Genomic DNA, 20,735 nt, shown 5'->3' on the forward strand with positions numbered 1-20,735 from the left:
GTCACTCTAATACGGAGTAATATTTAAAAATATGTTGGTTGTTTAAGGGGTTTGTCAACTTACATTCTGTGGTAAGGGTTGGATAGAGTCACTTTTGATGCATATTGTTATTTTTTAGGTGATCCCCAAGTGAGCAACTAGTTTTTTGGATTCAGTATTTTACAATAACGAACATGTACATTGATGATCAAGTTCTTTGATTTTGAAATTTGGATCGCACCTTTCGTTTGCTAATATTGAATCATACATTAATACACCATTAATTCTAATATTTGTTTTGATTTTGCCAACAACTATACAGCCTCATTATATGATTTCGTCCGTTAACTCGCAACCAAACAAATACTATCATATTAGTTTATCGAGTTTCAAATTTATTCTAGATTAATTAAATAAGCCCCGCGAATTCGCGGGCATTAAGCTAGTTTAAATTAAAAAATAAAACCCACCATAAACTTTAATGACCTTCATCTTCCTACTCGGCGCGATAATATTTTCACCCGTACCACCATTAAACTTGAAATAATTTTGCGAACAAAACGAGACTAACTACGTTCGAAACGGACACTTTTTCAAAAATAGTGCGTACACCTACATCTAAAACGGGACTTAACACATGAGCTGTTTTCCCCTCTGTACATACACAACGCTACGTTAAATATGAATACGCAGGCCGAAAACCCCCGCCTCATCGCACGGGCCGATCCGGACTAGTTCAAACTGAAATAGTAATTCTGAGACAGATAGAATATTACAATAATACATAAGAAATAATTTTGGATTGTTTGAATTGACACATAGTAGGAACCATTAGAGTTTAGAGAAATGACTTTTCTAACGACAGTCATATTATTAACATGAAAAAAGACTTGTATATTTATGTAACCGTAGCAATTGGTGATTGAGCCAATTTGTACGGGTCAAGCTAGTTGGTTTGGTATTGTTTCGAGTTTGGACCAAGATTAAAGAATTTAAGAATGTTCGGAGTGATAATTTGTTAAATGATACTGTGTGGAATAGGAAAAGGCCAAAACTTGACTATTGAATAGCCCCAAGAAAAATTGGTACCGTTCTATGATATAGTAAATGAGCCCAAAATCGGTAACCATGGATCAAACTCAATTACTAATATCGGTTTGTTTGATGACCTGTTAATAAACATCGGGTGCTGTATGCTCAGCATTCAACACATTTATTTGTATACTCGAGAATGATAAATGATGTTGAATGAAAAAAAATTGAATACTTAATCATTTGGTAACCATTCATCAAATCATTCTTGTTCAATATGCTTCTTAAATTATATTATATCCCCTCTTATGGTAAAAAAAAAAAAAAAAAAAAAAAAAAAAAAAAAAAAAAACTGCATTTACAGTGACTATTTTAGGATCAGAACTTAATAGGGTCTCAAAAAAATTTCTAGCACTAATGATATTGGAATGTTATTTTAGTTATTTTAGTGGTTATTTACCTTCAAAAAATTACAATTTCGAAAAATATACGTGGTCTAAGAAGCTAAAATTAATGGTGTCCTATACAATTCAAAGAAAAAAACTATAAATTCAAAAAATATATGGGATCCTACACTTAAATTCAATGGTGTCATGTATAATTTATAAAGTATTTTATACATAAAATTTTAAAACTAGTGGTGTCACGTGACTCCACGAACTTTAACCTAGAGTCGCCCCTCTTCATGTATCTACTCTGTATTAATGTAAAGGGTTCATACGTAAATTGTCCAATCATAATCATTACTCTCCCGTCCTAAAATAATTGTCACGTTTTGATTTTTTAAGTTTTTTTTTTTCAACTTTAACTTTAAATATTTGTTTGTGATATATAATATTGAATGAAAGTTATACAAATAAATACACATTTAAAAATTAATACATTCATATATTTTTAATCGAATAATATATAGCAAAAGCCAAAAAATAATTAAAGTCAAAATTAAAAAAATTGACACTGAAAAGTCAAACACGACAATTATTTTGAAACATATGGGATATTAAATACGATTATCAAAAGGATCATTGTCATTTAGAGCTAGATTTCATTATATCATTTGACATATCGAAGAAGTATTTTACATCACTCGGTCACACATTTGTGCTTAAGTTATAATCTCCGCACATAATTACATTAATGAAGCATAAACCACCATTGATTAGATAACAAAAAGTTAAAATTTATTGAAAAACTCAATAATGTGCTTGTTGGTCTCTTCAGGCTTCTCTTGGTTAATAAAGTGTCTACACCTTCCATCACAACAACTTCATCTAACAATGGGATATCATTTTTAAACCCGCCACCGTGTATGTAGTTCTTGGTGCCTGGCATATGATACGTCACATCTAGGTCCCCGATGATGAACTTTGTTCGCACTGTCACTTTAGCACCACGCCACGCTGAAGTGAGTTCCCAATTCCTATATAACACAAGTAAAAAATAATATATGTAACACATTAAGATTAAAAGTATAATGTAAGTAGTGTTATGATCAACTGACAAAGGAAGAGCGCGATAATAGTTAAGTCCACCAGAAAAACCAGTCTTTTCAATTTGGGTAGCGAAGTATTCAATATCTTGTTCTGATAACCATGGAGACAATGTGATTAGTGTTAGAATAAGTCATAAATGGTCAACTTACCATTTTTAGGTAAGTTGACTTTGGGATCAGAAGTGGTCCACTTCATCATATCCCTTTTAGGAAGCTCACAAGACAACAAGTTACAGCCATGTCCAACGACTACAAACAACAGCCTTTTTACCCTTTATGTAAAAGTGGTTCCATATTGTTTCATGGAGCCTAACTCAAACAGGAAATAGCTGTTGCAATGTTTAGAATATATAGGGCCATTTTATCAGCTTGTAAAAAACTTAATCAAGTTTGTATCAATTCAAGTTTAACCATAAACCGATCAATACAATTTACAGTTTGTTAAATCTATTAATTATCATGGTATCAGAGCTAACGGTGTAGATCATGAGATCAATACAACCGTTTTCTGCTTCAATCATTTACCAGAAACGAAATCAAGCTGCCATGTCGAGAATTGACGGTAGCTCAGAATTAAAACAAGCTGCCATGTCAATTTCTGACGGTAGCTCAACACATAATGGAAAGAGTTACCTGGAAGCTCTTTGTCACCATAAACCGTCACCAGTTGCCGGAATAGAAAGCATCACCACCAACCATCATCAACCACTGCAACAATTGAATTGTGTTTACTGTGGTATGACAAAACACACCATAATCCAATGTTTCAAACTCATTGGTTATCCTAAATGGTGGAACGAGCAGAAACAAAGCAAGATGGTAATAACGGGAGCAGAGACCACCGGCGGCCACCAAGAGGTTACCGGCAACGGCATCTCAAAACCATCTCTAAATTTAAAAAGAGGTACTTCAAACCTTCAATCTTCTTATCAATTGTACAAATCGACCAAATGGGTGAGGATTCAATCCTCAAACCCTAAAATCCCAAACTCCGTTCACAAATCAGTGAAAAAGGAGAGGCCTGATATTGATAAAAGAACGAACAATCGATTCTATTGTCTTGGGGAAACGATCGAAGAAGAAGGATTAAATCCTCCTTTTAGATCAAAATCGCCAGAGATCGATAAAAGGGAAATGAATAACTCGAACCCTAATCGTTTCCATCACCGGACCATAGATGAAGAGTTGAAAAACTCTAATCTAGATCATAAATTCAACTTACCCGTAGAAAAATTTAGTGAAAGGGAAAGTGTGACTGATGAAAATAATATGAACCCTAATTTGGGTGTTACCGGCAAAACGATGGAATATGATATGAGGGATACCCGTACTCTTAAAGGATTACGGGTTAATGGGAAAAGGGAAGTGGGCTCCTTTAAAAATTCGGCCCAACATTATTATAAAAGGTTAAATAAGGCTCAAAATTTTAATGGCTTTGTTATAAAAGCCCAATCCCAAAATCGTATGGACTGTTCACTTAATTCAGTCCAAACTCAAAATCATTTTTTGAATAACAATTTTAAACAGGCCCAACATGATATTTTTCCGGAAAATAAACACTTAAATAATGATTGCTCTATAGGAAAAGCGAAATCGTTTCAGATAATACAAAAACTAACGAATGGATTTTTGACTGCGGTGCTACTCACACCATGACCTTTGATAAATCCGACTTTTATTCCAAATCAAAACCTCGGATTAATAAAATTCAAACGGCCAATGGGGATGTTGTTCAAGTAGAAGGGAGTGGTAGAATTGAAATTACTCCGAGTATGAAATTGTCTAATTGTTTATACATTCCAACATTGTCTCATAAACTATTTTCTGTTAGTCACGTGACAAAGGAACTAAATTGTTCTGTTTTATTACACCCCACCTTTTGTATTCTTCAAGACATTAGGACTGGGGTAATTATTGGGCGTGGTACCGAACGGGGTAGGTTGTACTATGTGGACGAAGTAACCCAACAAGGTACCGTGATGCTTGCTCACGGAACACCTACGAGGGAAGCTTGGTTATGGCATAGGAGGTTGGGTCACCCATCTGCCGGATACTTACATGCTTTATTTCCGAGTCTTTTTCCATCCAATGTTACCTTAAATTGTGAAACTTGTATTTTGGCTAAAAGCCACCGAATTAATTTTAAACCAAGTAATACGAGAAAAGATGTTCCTTTTGCTTTAATCCATTCGGATGTTTGGGGCCCTGCACCGGTCATTGGGGGAATTTTTTTTCGATATTTTGTCTTGTTTATTGACGATCATACCCGAATGACTTGGGTTTATTTTCTAACTCACAAATCAGAAGTTTTTGAGAAATTTTCTCACTTTTATAAAATGATACAAACTCAATTTAATAAAAACATACAAATGTTAAGATCTGATAATGGGGGTGAGTTTGTAAACTCATCAATGAAATCTTTTTGCGAAAAATGAGATTATTCATCAAACCTCGTGTGCTCATACCCCCGAGCAAAATGGCGTAGCCGTACGTAAGAATCGACTACTTTTATAAATGACAAGAGCTTTGTTAATTGAATCCAAGGCTCCGAAAAGTTTTTGGCCCGAAGCCCTTGCCTCCGCTACCTATCTTATCAACCTTTTACGCACTAAGGTTTTCGGCACGAAAACCCCTAAAGATACGCTTCCCAATTCCATACCCTTCCGACTTCATTTAGCATTGAACCTCGGATATTTGGGTGCTCGGTCTTCGTCCATATTCCAAAACATGAGCGTACCAAACTAGATCCATGTGCGAAAAAATGTGTCATGGTTGGCTATGGAATAAATCAAAAAGGATATCGGTGTTACGGTCCCAAAAGACGTCATGTTTTTACCACAATGAACTGTGATTTTGTTGAAACTGAATATTTTTATCATAATAACCAACTCACGAATGAGGGGGAGATGAAAATAATGACACTCTCAGTTGGATGACATGGGTCCCACATCAAATACCTCAAACACAAAACCCTGAACCACCTCAAACACAAGAACCCGAGCCAACACAAAACCCCGAACCTATACAAACACAAACACTAAACCCCGAGCCAACACAAGACCATGAACCCACAGAAACTATCCCACCAAACCATGAGACTACTGAAACCTCCTCGAACAATGAACATCAAACCTATGAGGAACAAAATGACACAAATCCCGATGAAACCACCCAACGATATGTCCTACCTCAAAGAGTCAATAGAGGTGTCCCACCAAAACGATATTCTCCAGAAAAAGAAGCGCAAAGATCTAGATATCCTATGGCTAATATAGCACAAGGAAATCTGTCGAAAGAAGCTCAAAAATTTAATTCCGTAATTTACTCTGAAAATATTCCAACTTCTGTTGAACAAGCGTTAAAATTAAAAAACTAAAAAAAAGCAATGGATGTTGAAATGGAAGCTTTGAATGATAATGACACTTGGGAAAAATGCGTCATACCTCAAGGAAAGAAACCAGTGGGATGTCGATGGGTATTTACGATAAAGTATAAACTAGATGGAACTATTGAAAGATACAAAGCTCGACTGGTTGCAAAAGGGTACACTCAGACATACGGGATTGATTACTCCGAAACCTTCTCACCAGTTGCAAAAATTGATACCATTAGAGTTCTCTTCTCTATTGCTGCAAATGAAGATTGGCCACTTCATCAATTTGATGTGAAGAATGCTTTTCTCCATGGCAAATTAAAAGAGGAAGTCTGTATGGAAGCACCACCTGGATTCACTGACAACTTTAAAAACAAGGAAGTTTGTCGACTTAAAAAGGATCTATATGGGCTAAAACAATCGCCACGGGCTTGGTTTAGGAGATTCACACTATTTATGAAAAAATATGATTTTAAACAAAGCAACTCGGATCATACTCTCTTTTTTAAACAAAAAGGAAATTTAATTACATGCTTAATCATTTATGTTAATGATATGATAATAACAGGAAATGATAAAGAGAAAATTTCTAACTTAAAAACGAACTTATTTAAAGAATTTTAAATGAAAGACTTGGACAGACTTAAGTATTTTTTGGGGATTGAGGTATTACGATTCCAACAGGGAATATTTATCTGTCAAAAGAAGTATGTTCTTGATTTTTTGTGTGTGCAGAAACAGGTATGATTGATTGCAAACCAGCTGATACTCCAATGATTCCAAACCAAAAGTTATATATGGAAGACGAAGCTGATCTTGCTGACAAAGGGCAATACCAAAGGATGGTGGGAAAACTCATCTATCTTGCTCACACTCGACCAGATATAGCACATGCAGTTGGAGTTGTGAGCCAGTTTATGCATCAACCACAAGTTCACCATATGGAAGCTGTAATAAGGATCATCAGATACTTAAAGAAAACAGCAGGCAATGGAGTTGTATTAAAAAAGAATGGGCACCTTGAAGCACAAGTTTATACGAATGCAAGTTGGGCTGGAGAAAAAGGAGATAGACGATCAACTTCAGGTTTCTTCACAATAGTTGGAGGAAACTTAGTTGCATGGAAGAGTAAGAAATAAAAGGTCGTTTCCTTATTAAGTGCTGAATCAGAATTTAGAGGAATCGCAAAGGGAGTGGTGGAAGCTTTATGGATTCGAAAACTCTTGACAGAAATAGGATTCCCTCCAAAAGAAGCTATTCAGATCCTCTGCGATAATGAAGCAGCAATCGCTATCTCAGAAAATCCAGTTCAACATGATCGAACAAAACATGTTGAAGTGGATAGACACTTTATCAGAGAAAAGTTGGATGCAGAAATAATTTCTTTACCACATATAAGATCAGAAGACCAATTGGCCGACATCCTCACCAAATCTGTCAATGGAAGACTCTTCAGCGAGTTCTTGGCAAGTTAAATATTGGAAACCCCACTATTCAACTTGAGGGGGAGTGTTAGAATAAGTCATAAATGATCAACTTACCATTTTTAGTTAAGTTGACTTTGGGATCAGAAGTGGTCCACTTCATCATATCCCTTTTAGGAAGCTCACAAGACAACAAGTTACAGCCATGTCCAACGGCTATAAACAACAGCCTTTTTACCCTTTATGTAAAAGTGGTTCCATATTGTTTCATGGAGCCTAACTCAAACAGGAAATAGCTGTTGCAATGTTTAGAATATATAGGGTCATTTTATCAGCTTGTAAAAAACTTAATCAAGTTTGTATCAATTCAAGTTTAACCATAAACCGATCAATACAATTTACAGTTTGTTAAATCTATTAATTATCAATTAGTGCATCATCATCATGTAAAAATCCTTTTCCTTTCGGAAAACAATTTTGGTTTGGATCTCTGATTGTCAAGAACTTTTTCATTACTGTTTGTATACTCATTTGAGCTAGCTCGCTTTCAAATTCCCCTGGTTTCTGCAAGATAATATATATGAATTGATCTTTAGCTAGAATTCAATCATAACGTAAGTATAATCCGTATCCGGATTATTGTCACATTTAGATAACTTATATACCACAAACAAAATTTGAAAGTTTGCGTTGTAGTCAATTACATAGTATTGATAACCTTTCCAAACTAGAGACCTAGTCTCTCTGTTCCATCTCCATCTCCATCTCATTATAAGTATTCATTTTTTCAATTTAGAGTCTCATTATAATTGTTCACTTTATTATTTAACCAGTTAGAAAAGAATTTAGACGATAGAAATAAAACTTTATTGGTGAAAATTGTATTAGTAAGATTTTTTAAAATTGTGTATTTTTAAAAACTGTGTTCACTAGACACTTTGACCGTGACAGAGGGACTATATTATCTATCTCTAATTGTAATTTGTGCCCATTTTACATCAACTAATATTTGTGAGCAACAGATATTAACCTGAAATCTGGTCATGTAATGATCCTCTCCATATGCACTTTTCAACAATTCAACCATGTCTCCATTTGGGTTCCATGGATTAAACGGCACGCTGAGGTTAACTAAAGCTTTGACTCTATCGGGCCTAAACATGCACAAGTGCCAAGCAATATATGCGCCCCAATCATGACCAACAACAAACACCTTTTCGCCTTCACAAGTGATGGCATCAAGAAGCCCAATCAAGTCGCCCACCAGATGATGAATGGTGAATTTGGTGTGGTCGTTGACCGGTGCACCAGTTGTGTGACCATATCCACGAAGGTCTGGTGCTACAGCTCGCTAACCATGATCGGCTAAATACATAATTTGGTGGCGCCAAGAGTACCATAGTTCAGGGAAACCATGAAGGAACAAGACTAAGGGACCAACTCCCTTTTCGGCTATGTGGATGTTTAGCCCATTTGTACTTATTGTCATGTGTTTTATTCCTTCCATCTTCTTTATTGCTTCTTTCTGAGTGTGAGGCTTGAAAATGGATCTGATTTTATGTCTTAGGTATGGACTAATTTAAGCATATGCTCTTAGCTAAAATAGAAATATGATACCATGAAAGAAGACAAGTGTAGGTTGTAATATTATTAAGCTAAAGCATCTCCAATGACGGTTTTTTTATCTGTCCCATGATTTAAATTAGTTGAATGCTCCAATATTTTATGAATTTAAATTTAAATACTTATTTGATAAATTGGTGGCAATTATTATAAGACTTTGGTAAAACAAATATAATTTTTTTCTCTAATTTGTATGTGTTGGTACTAATTGAAGAATATTGTTAAGTGCATAGCAATTTTATAATTACTAAAAAGTTGTTGAAATATGTTAATTATGTTATAATTTAGTAGGCTTATAACTACCTTTAGTGTCTTGATTCTTGACTGTAGATTTGGGGAAAGAGACGAACGAAAAATAGGATAGATGTTGAATTCGACAACAATAACAAATATAAATTAGAAGTTGAATAATATCAACTTGTATGTGGTAGCATTGCACGTGGAGCAAAACAAAAGCACTAAATTTAATTAGGTTGTGATGATTGACTTTTGACTAAGGGGTTTTGCAAAGTGGGTGTCGATAAGCACAAGAAGGGATTTTTGAGTGTTTTATATATTTTTTTAGCTTATCAACTTTCTGCACCACACACACATATATATACTACATATTTATCACTGTACAACTATTTAACAAAATTGTCTATACATGTAATTTTGTAACACTCCCCCTTGAATAGCAATTTTGTTTTGTTAGAGATCAACAGTAAGTTACTGCCTCGTTAAAAACCTTGCTAAAGAAAACCCAGTGGGAAAAAAACTTTAGCTTAAGGAAAAAGAGTGCAGCATGGAGTTGACTCCCCCTCAAGTAGACATCGCTTCAGTTGTTACATCTTTTGAACATGTCTCATGCCAATGTTATGAACGTGTGTTCTGAAAATAGCAGTTGGAAGTGCTTTCGTGAAAAGATCAGCAGAGTTTTTGCTGGACTGCACATATCTCATTTCAATCTGGTTGTCTTTAATGAGATTTTGAGTGTATGAGAAGAATCTAGGAGGTATGTGTTTTGTTCGGTCACTTTTGATATACACTTCTTTCATCTGTGCTATGCAAGCTGCATTATCTTCATAGATAGTTGTTGGACTTTTATCGCGTTCTAGTCCACAAGAATCAGTTATGAATTGTGTCATTGATCTCAACCAAAAACATTCCCGAGTAGCTTCATGTAATGCAATCACTTCAGCATGATTTGATGATGTTGCAACAAGTGTTTGTTTTTGAGAACGCCATGATATTGCGGTACCTCCATTTAGGAATACATATCCATTTTGAGATTTAGCTTTATGTGGATCAGATAAATAACCTGCATCTGCATAACCAACCAAATCTTGTTTTGATTCGTTAGAATAAAATAATCCTAAATCAGTAGTTCCTCGAAGGTATCAAAATATGTGTTTGATCCCATTCCAGTGTCTTTTGGTAGGAGCTGAGCTGAACCTTGCCAACAAATTAACTACAAAAGAAATGTCAGGTCTTGTACAATTTGTAAGATACATAAGAGCTCCAATTGCACTAAGATATGGTACTTCTGGTCCCAGGATATCTTCATGATCTTCACAGGGACGAAATGGATCAGTGTCAACATTAAGTGATCTAACAACCATAGGAGTACTTAATGGTTTTGCCTTGTCCATATTAAAACGTTTTAAAATCTTTTCAGTATATGTTGTTTGATGTACAAGTAAACCATTAGGCATATGTTCAATTTGTAAACCAAGGCAATACTTGGTTTTTCCGAGATCTTTCATTTCAAATTCTTTCTTTAGAAGTTGAATGGCTTCATGGATCTCTTTATTTGTACCTATGATATTAAGATCATCAACATAAACAGCTATGATCACATATCCGGATGTTGTTTTCTTAATGAAAACACATGGGCAAATAAGATTATTGGTATACCCTTTGCTTATCAAGTAATCACTTAATCGTTTATACCACATGCGACCCGATTGTTTCAACCCATATAAAGACCTTTGTAACTTGATTGAGTACATTTCTTTGGGTTTTGCATTGGTTGCTTCTGATACCTTAAATCCTTCAGGTATCTTCATATATATATCACTATCAAGTGATCCATAAAGATAAGCAGTCACAACATCCATGAGATGCATTTCTAAATTTTCAGAAACTGCCAGGCTGATTAAGTATCTAAAAGTAATTGCATCCATAACAGGAGAATAAGTTTCCTCATAATCAATTCCCGGTCTTTGAGAAAAACCTTGAGCTACAAGTCTAGCTTTATACCTTGTAACTTCATTTTTCTCATTTCTTTTTCGCACAAAAACCCATCTATATCCCACAGGTTTCACATCTTTAGGTGTGAGAATGATAGATCCGAAAACTTTTCTTTTATTGAGTGATTCAAATTCAGCTCGTATTGCTCCTTTCCAATGATCCCAATCATGTCTATTTTGACATTCCATGACAGATTTTGGTTCTGGATCATCATCATCATTCATGATGTCATATGCAACATTATATGAAAATATCTCATCAAGATTTTTCATTTCATTTCGGTTCCATAATATTTTTGAATGTGCGTAATTGATTGAAAATTCCGTATTGACATCATCAATCTCCTCTGCAGAAGGAGTATTGATTTGTAGTTCTTCTTGAACACTTTCTTTTACCTCATTATCAGCTGATTTTCTTTTCCGAGGATTTTTATCTTTGGAACCAATTGGTCTCCCACGTTTCTGGCGTGGCAAAGACTCAAGAATAACATTATTGCCAGTTTTTGGAATTTCAATTCGAGCTGGAGCATTTGCTGCTGGTATATATGATTTAGTCACTCTTTTTGTATCTGTAAATGCATCAGGCAATTTATTTGCAAGTTCTTGCATATGCATTATTTTTTGAACTTCGATCTCGCATTCTTTTGTGCGAGGATCAAGATACATTAATTGAGGTTCACACCATGAAACATCATTTTCCTTATTTTTTATTTCTCCCCCTAATCTAGGGAATAATGTTTCATTAAAGTGACAATCAGCAAAACGTGCTGTAAAAACATCACCCGTCATGGGTTCAATATATCTTATTATTGAAGATGTTTCATATCCAACATATATTCCCATCCTTCTTTGAGGACCCATTTTAGTGCGTTGTGGTGGTGCGATAGGGACATAAACCGCACAACCAAATGTTCTAAGGTGGGAAATATTTGGCTGATGACCAAAAGCAAGTTGCAAAGGAGAATATGTATGACTTGCGCTTGGTCTAATGCGAATCAATGATGCAGCATGCAAAATTGCATGGCCCCATACAGATACTGGGAGTTTTGTTCGCATTATCAATGGTCTAGCTATTAGCTGCAATCGTTTAATTAATGATTCAGCTAAACCATTTTGTGTATGCACATGGGCAACGGGATGTTCAACAATAATCCCAATAGACATGCAAAAGTTATTAAATGCTTGAGACGTAAACTCACCGGCATTATCTAGTCTCACCCTTTTAATAGTATAATCAGGGAAATGTGCTCTCAATTTAATAATTTGAGCAAGAAATTTTGCAAATGCCATATTTCGACTTGATAATAGACAAACATGAGACCATCTACTAGATGCGTCTATTAGAACCATAAAATATCTAAATGGTCCACATGGTGGATGAATTGGTCCACATATATCACCTTGAATTCTTTCAAGAAACATTGGTGATTCTTTTTCAACCTTAAGAGGTGATGGTCTTATTATCAACTTTCCAAGTGAGCATGATGTACATGGGATAAGTGCATCATGAGGGATCCTTTGATCCGCCAATGGATGTCCATGTGTATTTTGTATTATTCTTTTCATCATTGTTGATCCTGGGTGACCTAATCTCTCATGCCACAAACTGATCATTACAGGATCACATAATTTTTCTTTAACTACCACATTTACTTCAGGTACATTTATATGTGTATAATGTAAACCAGAATGAAGTCTTGGTAGTTTTTCAATTACACGATTCTTATCAGTGATACTTAAATATTTTTCATTTTCTGTTGTCACTGACTGATAATCATATCCATTTTGGTATATGTCAGAGAAACTTAACAAATTTCTCTTTGACATGGGAGAAAATAAGGCATTATTTATCAGAAAATTCGTACCATTTGATAACATTAATTTTGCCTTTCCCATTCCTTTTATTAAGTCCACAGGACCTGATATAGTATGTATAGTTCCTTCCGTTGCTTTCAAGTCTGTGAAATATTTTTTAGATGTGAGTATGGTGTGAGTGGCACCACTGTCTGCAATACAAATATCTCCACCATTTGACTGATTTTTTACTCCAGCAGTATGCATCATGAACTTCAAAAAAAAATGAGAAACAAATAATGAGTATATAATTCATCAATATATTGCATTCAAAACATGTTACAAACGATAGCACATAATAAGGAAATATGTAGTAAACTAGATATGGTGTAGATTGAAAATCTACAACCATTTATTTAACGAGAACATATAATAGGATATCTATATATATATATATATATATATATAGATATTAGAAATTTATTCATTAAAGTAGTCACAAGTTGGCTCAGTGATTTTTGTATCAAGGTCATCCACAAGATTTGCTTCTTTTCCTTTTCCCTTTAGGGATTCTTGATACCGATTAACAGAATGCTGATTTGTTCGGCAGTTTTTAGACCAGTGGCCAATTTTACCACATCGGTAACAAGAATCTTCAACATTCTTTGAAGAGCCTTCTTCAACATTGTGATTTGTGGGATTGTATGGTGTTTGGATTTTATAATTTTGTGGATTATTATTTCTTTGTCCACGACCACCACGACCACCACGACCACGACCACCACCACGACCATTACCATAAGGGTGATTTCGAACATAGTTATGATTTTTATTATTGTTATGGTAATTTCCATAATGATGGTTTTGGCCAATATGGCTACGACCTCTTCCACGCCCTCGTCCATGTGCATTTCTTCTTTTATTATTATTATTATTATTATTGTTAATAGCATTAGCTTCAGGAAATGCTAGCGCACCGGTAGGACGAGATTCTTGATTTTTCATCAGTAATTCTTTATTAACTTCTGCAACTAAGAGATAAGTTTGAAGTTTGGAAAAAGTTTTATAATTCTGCAATCTTAAATTTTCTTGCACAGTTATATTTGCAGAATGCATTGTGGAGAAAGTTTTTTCCATCATATCAGCATCACTTATTTCTTGACCACAGAATTGAAGCTTTGAACGGATCTTGAACATGGCCGAGCTGTATTCACTTACCTTTTTGAAATCTTGGAACCTTAGATTTCTCCATTCTTCCCTCGCAGCTGGAAGTAATATTTCCTTTTGATTATCGAATCTACTCTTGATACTTTCCCATAAAACATGTGGATCTTTGATAGTGAGAAACATATGTTTTAAGGTGGTATCAATATGTTTGCGAATAAAAGCAATTGATTTTAATTTATCTTGATCGGAACAAGTATTATTTTCTTTTAAAGTTTCTAGAATACCCAATGATCCAAGATTTATTTCTACGTCCATAACCCATGATGTGTAGTTTGTTCCCGATACGTCTAAGGCATCAAACTCAAGCTTTGATAAGTTTGACATTTTCTATTTTCAGAAAGATGAACAATATAAATCATAATCATAATCATAATCATAATATTTTTTTTCGTAGATAAATAACAATATGCAATTAGAATTAGTTTAGATTTATAAGTAGTAAACAAAGGAATAATGGTATGATTACAAATAATAAAATCATAAGGGAATATAGGTTCATATTATATTATATTATTAATGATATTATTATAATATATATTAAGTTATAATATATATTATTATAATATATTTTTCTTATTTTAACTTTTAAGATTTACTTTTAATAAAAATACAAACTACTTTTCTTATTTTAACTTTTAAGATTTACTTTTAATAAAAATACAAACTACTTTTTTTATTTTAACTTTTAAAATTTACTTTTAATAAAAATACAAAGTACTTTTTTATTTTAACTTTTAAGATTATAAATTTAAGAATAAACATTAGTATGCATGAAATAAATAATGATTAATTGCATAAGTAATCATAAATGTTAGATAACATATAAAGACCCCATCGTATTCGTATTGATCGGAATTAATCTCGACCCATGGTACCGTGTTGTCAAATGACGTGTTGCGTACATAAAGTACCGTGTTGTCAAATGACGTGTTGCGTACAATCATGAGGTCTTATTAACATAAATATAAATGTTAGTGAAGTTAATAAGAGTTAGATTACAGAAAATATAATTCAGGTGGTATAACCGACCATATATAACTTAAATAACATAAATATAAATGTTAGTGAACATAACTGTAAATGTTAGTATACATAAATAAATGTTAGATAACATAAATGTAAATGTTAGTATACATAAATAAATGTTAGATAACATAAATGTAAATGTTAGTATACATAAATAAATGTTAGATAACATAAATGTAAATTAGGCGACAGTGTCGACCATATATCATTTAGGTGGTATAACCGACCATATATTAGTTAGGTGGCAGAGCCAACCATATTTAGTATAAATGTTGAGATAATCGTGCTGATAACGTGTTATAATTTAGTAGGCTTATAAATACCTTTAGTGGCTTGATTCTTGACTGTAGATTTGGGGAAAGAGACGAACGAAAAATAGGATAGATGTTGAATTCGACAACAATAACAAATATAAATTAGAAGTTGAATAATATCAACTTGTATGTGGTAGCATTGCACGTGGAGCAAAACAAAAGCACTAAATTTAATTAGGTTGTGATGATTGACTTTTGACTAAGGGGTTTTGCAAAGTGGGTGTCGATAAGCACAAGAAGGGATTTTTGAGTGTTTTATATATTTTTTTAGCTTATCAACTTTCTGCACCACACACACATATATATACTACATATTTATCACTGTACAACTATTTAACAAAATTGTCTATACATGTAATTTTGTAACAAATTAAACATATTTAATCTAACTTGGAATATCTATTTTGGAGTATTATTTAGTTTGAGGTTAAGAAATGTGCAGGGATTAAAGATGGACATTTCTATTCTGGAGGGAGATTATCACCAAAATGCCCAAATATTTGTATCCCCTTGCACCAGAGCCCAAAAAAAAAAAAATTTGACAAAATGCCCTCTTTTTCTAAAAAAATTACGGTTAAATGACATTTTTAAACCTGTCACTCCACACTTTCATCCGACTTCGCAAACACGCAAACAAACATTCTCCAGGCGATTCGCAAAAACGCAAGCACAAACGCAAACCCTCTTCATCGCTTCCATTACCACTACCAGATTCTCCTCCTCCATCATCTCCACCACCACCTAACCCCTCTTGCCACCCCCGTGACCTCTTATACTAGCCTACAAGGGTTTTCACGAAGTATTAGGGTTTTCACGCAAAAGAAATCGGGTTTTCACGAAGTAATCAAGCAAATAATCAAGGAATCAACCTTGCAACGATGGCGAGCACCCAGGTTAGTGATTACTTTGTTATTTATGTGTGTATTATCGGTTTATTTTAGGTTCGATGCGAATTGTATAAATGTGCACACCAACTGCTCGATGAAATGTCTGTTCGAGGTGTATTTGTGTTTAATGAAGTACAACCGTTGTTTTATGACATGCAACTGTATTTTGGGTTATATGTTCGAGTGAAACATACATTAACTGCTCGTAAAATTATGGAAATTGACCAGACGCAAGGCCTAGTTTGCGTGGTTGCGTACGCAACGCTAGTGGACGCAAGGTTATATTTGCGTCCTTGCGTGTTCCCAGAAACTTGTCTTTGCGTCCTTGCGTTGGTCAATTAAACGGACACAAGTTTTATCTTGCGTTCTTGCGTCCTGATACTTTCTGCTGATTATATTGTTACTTATGCAGGGATTTGTGGAAGGAAAGTTAACGATGAAGAATAAGTTGAGCGTTATAGGGGATGTGAAGAAGGTCATGACTGAGAATCAAATTAAAAAGTTTAAAGAAACGTGTTTTGGTCCATGGTTAGATCTAGAATACTTTGGTAATGATCCCGGGCTTGTACATTGCATGCTCCAACGGAAGAGTGTGCGGCCGGAAAGACTAGATAATGTTAAGTACCCCGATGAGCATGAGGATATATGGTTTCATTTTCAGAACAATTTTTCGATTAGATTTGGTCGCCGTGAATTTTGTCTTGTGACGGGTTTTTTGTTTAGTAGCCGGACGGACATGGCACATTACATCCCGAAGAATTATGACGTCCAGACCGCACCTATTAGACGACGTTTATTTAAGGGTTTTAAAGATTCTCAAAATGTTTTGATTAGTGATGTTGAAAAGATGCTTTTAAAATCTGATCACAGCCTTATTAGTGACAATGATGTGGTGCGATTAGCAATTATCTTGATTGTAGAGAGAGGTTTTATGGGTAAACAAGGGATCCATGTTGTGAATAAAAAGTTTTTATGGCTAGTCGAAGAGTTATCGCGTGTTAATCAGTACCCATGGGGGTCTCGTATTTGGGAGCCAATTTACGAAGTGGTTAGTGAAGGGTTTGTTATTCGTGAAAGCCAATTAGAGAGTGGAAAGGCGTACACTTTGGCGGGATTTATGTGGGCATTCAAGGTAAATGGTTGAATATTTGTTATTTAATGTTAATATTTAAGATGTAACATAAATTAAATTAATTGTTTTTTATTTGTAGATTTGGATTCTCGAGTCTTACCGTCGTACCATTAAACCGTTTGCAAAAAAGACTGACAAGAATGGAGTACCGAGGGCTCTTTTTTGGAAGCGTTCATCTGCTGAGTCATTTGGAATATCTGAATACCTTAAACTCCTACATATTCAGGTTAGTTACATTTTAAAAATGTTAGCCTATCCTAAATTGTTGCATAGTTTATCTGTTATCTGTTTACAGACAGGTTCTGGTATGGGCGCAAGGTATGCCTTGCATCCTTGCGTGTGTTTTTAGGTAGTCGCAAGGTGGAACTTGCGTCCTTGCGTGTGGTTTTGTTCCTGGACGCAAGAGTTTCTTGCGACCTTGCGTACACGGAAGCAAGATTTTCTTTGCGTCTTTGCGTATTGGTTTCTGCTAATATTCTTATTTGATAATTAATTAATTAATTGTAGGATGAGTATCCCAAGAAAAAGAGACCTTTACGTGGTCTGCAGCTGAAACAACCCCAATCCGTTTAACCAAAAACGGAGTACATTTTTTTTTTTTTATATAAGATAGGTCCCAATAACATCCAAGTATACAAACCATTTCAAAATAGTTATCCGTATACAATTTATCATAATAACACGTTAGACGTTTTGTCTCGACTCTTGGTTTACAAATGACACCATAAATCCTTACGAGTATGTGTCTCGCATACAGAGTTTGACTCGACACAACCAACCAATGCGACCTCGAAACATTTATTCAATACCACGGTTAAGACACAATAGCCCAACCCGATACCAAGAGCATAATCCCGAGGATCTACCGAATCCCCAATCCACGTCCAATATCCAATAGCTACTCCATCGAGCCCGAGTGCTACTACGCATCTAGTCTAACGACTAACTAGCTTTACAATCACAATACCTGTAAAAAGGTAAACAACGAGAGGGGTAAGCTAACGCTTAGTGAATGCAATAATTATACATATACATATATAATATACCTACTTGCAAACACTTACACAAATACCTCATACACGCTAGCAATTCATAATTAGCAAACCATCTCAAGTATCAAGCTAATAATCTCCAATATCGCAAGCTAGCGTAACCAATAGCATATACCCAAACAATATAATATGCTACACTACAACACATACACAAACCATATGGTTAACCATAAACGCTATGGTGCTACCGGCTCGTGGTTCACACCATACATAATGATATGACGCTACCGGCTCCTTGGTTCACGCCACTACGCATTTGAGTCATACTCTTTTATAGTGCTACCGGCTCGTGGTTCACACTTCGATGCTACCGGCTCGTGGTTCACATCTCATTTTATAGTGCTACCCGCTCGTGGTTCACACTTTGATGCTACCGGCTCGTGGTTCACATCTCATTTTATAGTGCTACCCGCTCGTGGTTCACACTTTGATGCTACCGGCTCGTGGTTCACGTCTCATTTTATAGTGCTACCGGCTCGTGGTTCACACTTTGATGCTACCGGCTCGTGGTTCACATCATAACACTCGTCACATACATGTTATGGTACTATCGGCTCATTGGTTCATACCATAATATTCACAAATAAATACACTATATACATACATGCATAATTATTCCACTCACCTTGGAATGCTAGCACAAGTAGTGTATTATGACCTCCGTCCTCATATCCGAGCACGCAACCACCTATATCACACTTAGGCACAATATGCACATAAATAACAATTCTCTAAAAGAGAACCCGACACTCACATCCCTTAGTCGAGGGATCTCACCTTGCTCGCCAAAACCCGCCCATTTAACACCTAATGGACACAAACCAATTACCACTTCGGGTGGTAATTCAAACCCACTCAACAAAGTACGATTTAACCCAAATTGTACTCGACACCAAATAGACCAAACCTAGGTCTTAACACTAAATTACGACTTAGGTAGTAATCATTTCAAACGTCATTTACACCAAAACCCCAACACGTGCAATATTGACCCATATTGCCTTTGACCACATTTGACTTTTGTTAAAAATGTCATTTTAACCCAAAAACACTTCCCACGATTTCTTTCATTCAAAAACGTCATTTAACACTTAACAAAAGTGTTTAACATCCATTTAATCCAAATTAGTGTCATCACCAAATTCGACCCAATCAAGGTCAACCCATTTTGACCTAAGTCTCAAAAACACCCAAAATCACTAATGAATAGTGATTATATTACCAAAACACCAAATAACACCTAAAACGAGTATTTACATACTTAGTTCACCAAAACTTGACTCAAAACCCATTTTGACACATAAACCCTAATTTTGACCCATTTCAAAATTAGTCAACTCAAATACACCCAAAAGGATTCCAACGCTTCCAAAATCACTAAACTAAGTGATTACACCCAAAACCAAAGCCTAATCATGGCCAAAACATCTATCAACCCAAAACCCGCCATGTATCAAAAATAACTAGCTTCCATAAACCCACTTCATCAACTAAATGGGTTTTGCAACTAAAAAGCTAAAAACCCTAACTTGAATATCAAATCATAAAGATGAATTTCGGAGTTAGAACTTACCATCACTATCACAACGTAGCCGTGAATGAGGAGAACAACTTTAACTCTTGAGACCCGACCCGAATCACTCTTCTTCATCCCCGATTCGAGTTTCTCTCTCTAAACCCTTGACTCTCTCTCTAGGGTTTGGGGTGTGAGTGGGAGGGAAGAAATGAGAAGGAAATGAGGTTTGGATAAGATTGGGATCAGTTTTATGGCCAAAGACCCGTCCATATGTGAAATACCAACTTTGCCCCTCATTTAACTCATTAAAAGGCTGAAAAGTACCAGATCGTGCCTATTGTCGCGCCGCGGAGCAAATTTGTCGCGCCGTGGCCCAAAGAGTGATTTTAGATCACTTTTTAAGCTTTCTAACCCTCAAAATAGGCATTTGTCGCGCCGTGGCCATTCGGTCGCGCCGTGACAATTGCCTGTTTCATCCGAACTTCAGCAAACTTGTTTTGGCCATAACTTTTTGACCGTAACTCCGTTTTCGATGAATCAAATATCGTTGGAAACGTAATAAGATTTCCTTTCTAATGGTAAGGTTTTGAAATATCAACTCAAAATTTATTTGGGATCGAAAAGGTACGTACA

General features: G+C 35.2%; 1 protein-coding gene and 1 pseudogene across 1 annotated transcript; one reads left to right on the forward strand and one right to left on the reverse strand.

Moving 5' to 3' along the window:
• Positions 1-2,185: 2,185 nt before the first annotated feature.
• Positions 2,186-8,807, reverse strand: LOC139858057 (epoxide hydrolase 2-like; annotated as a pseudogene).
• A 7,540-nt stretch (positions 8,808-16,347) lies between these two features.
• On the forward strand, positions 16,348-17,455 carry LOC139860291 (uncharacterized). Its single transcript, XM_071849056.1, has 3 exons — positions 16,348-16,408; positions 16,815-17,337; positions 17,409-17,455. Exons 1-3 carry the CDS (start codon positions 16,394-16,396, stop codon positions 17,453-17,455), a joined length of 585 nt encoding a protein of 194 aa, XP_071705157.1. The 5' UTR covers positions 16,348-16,393.
• The last annotated feature ends 3,280 nt before the right edge of the window (positions 17,456-20,735 follow it).

This window comes from Rutidosis leptorrhynchoides, chromosome 7 (assembly GCF_046630445.1).
Source record: "Rutidosis leptorrhynchoides isolate AG116_Rl617_1_P2 chromosome 7, CSIRO_AGI_Rlap_v1, whole genome shotgun sequence".
Classification (NCBI taxonomy): domain Eukaryota; kingdom Viridiplantae; phylum Streptophyta; class Magnoliopsida; order Asterales; family Asteraceae; genus Rutidosis; species Rutidosis leptorrhynchoides.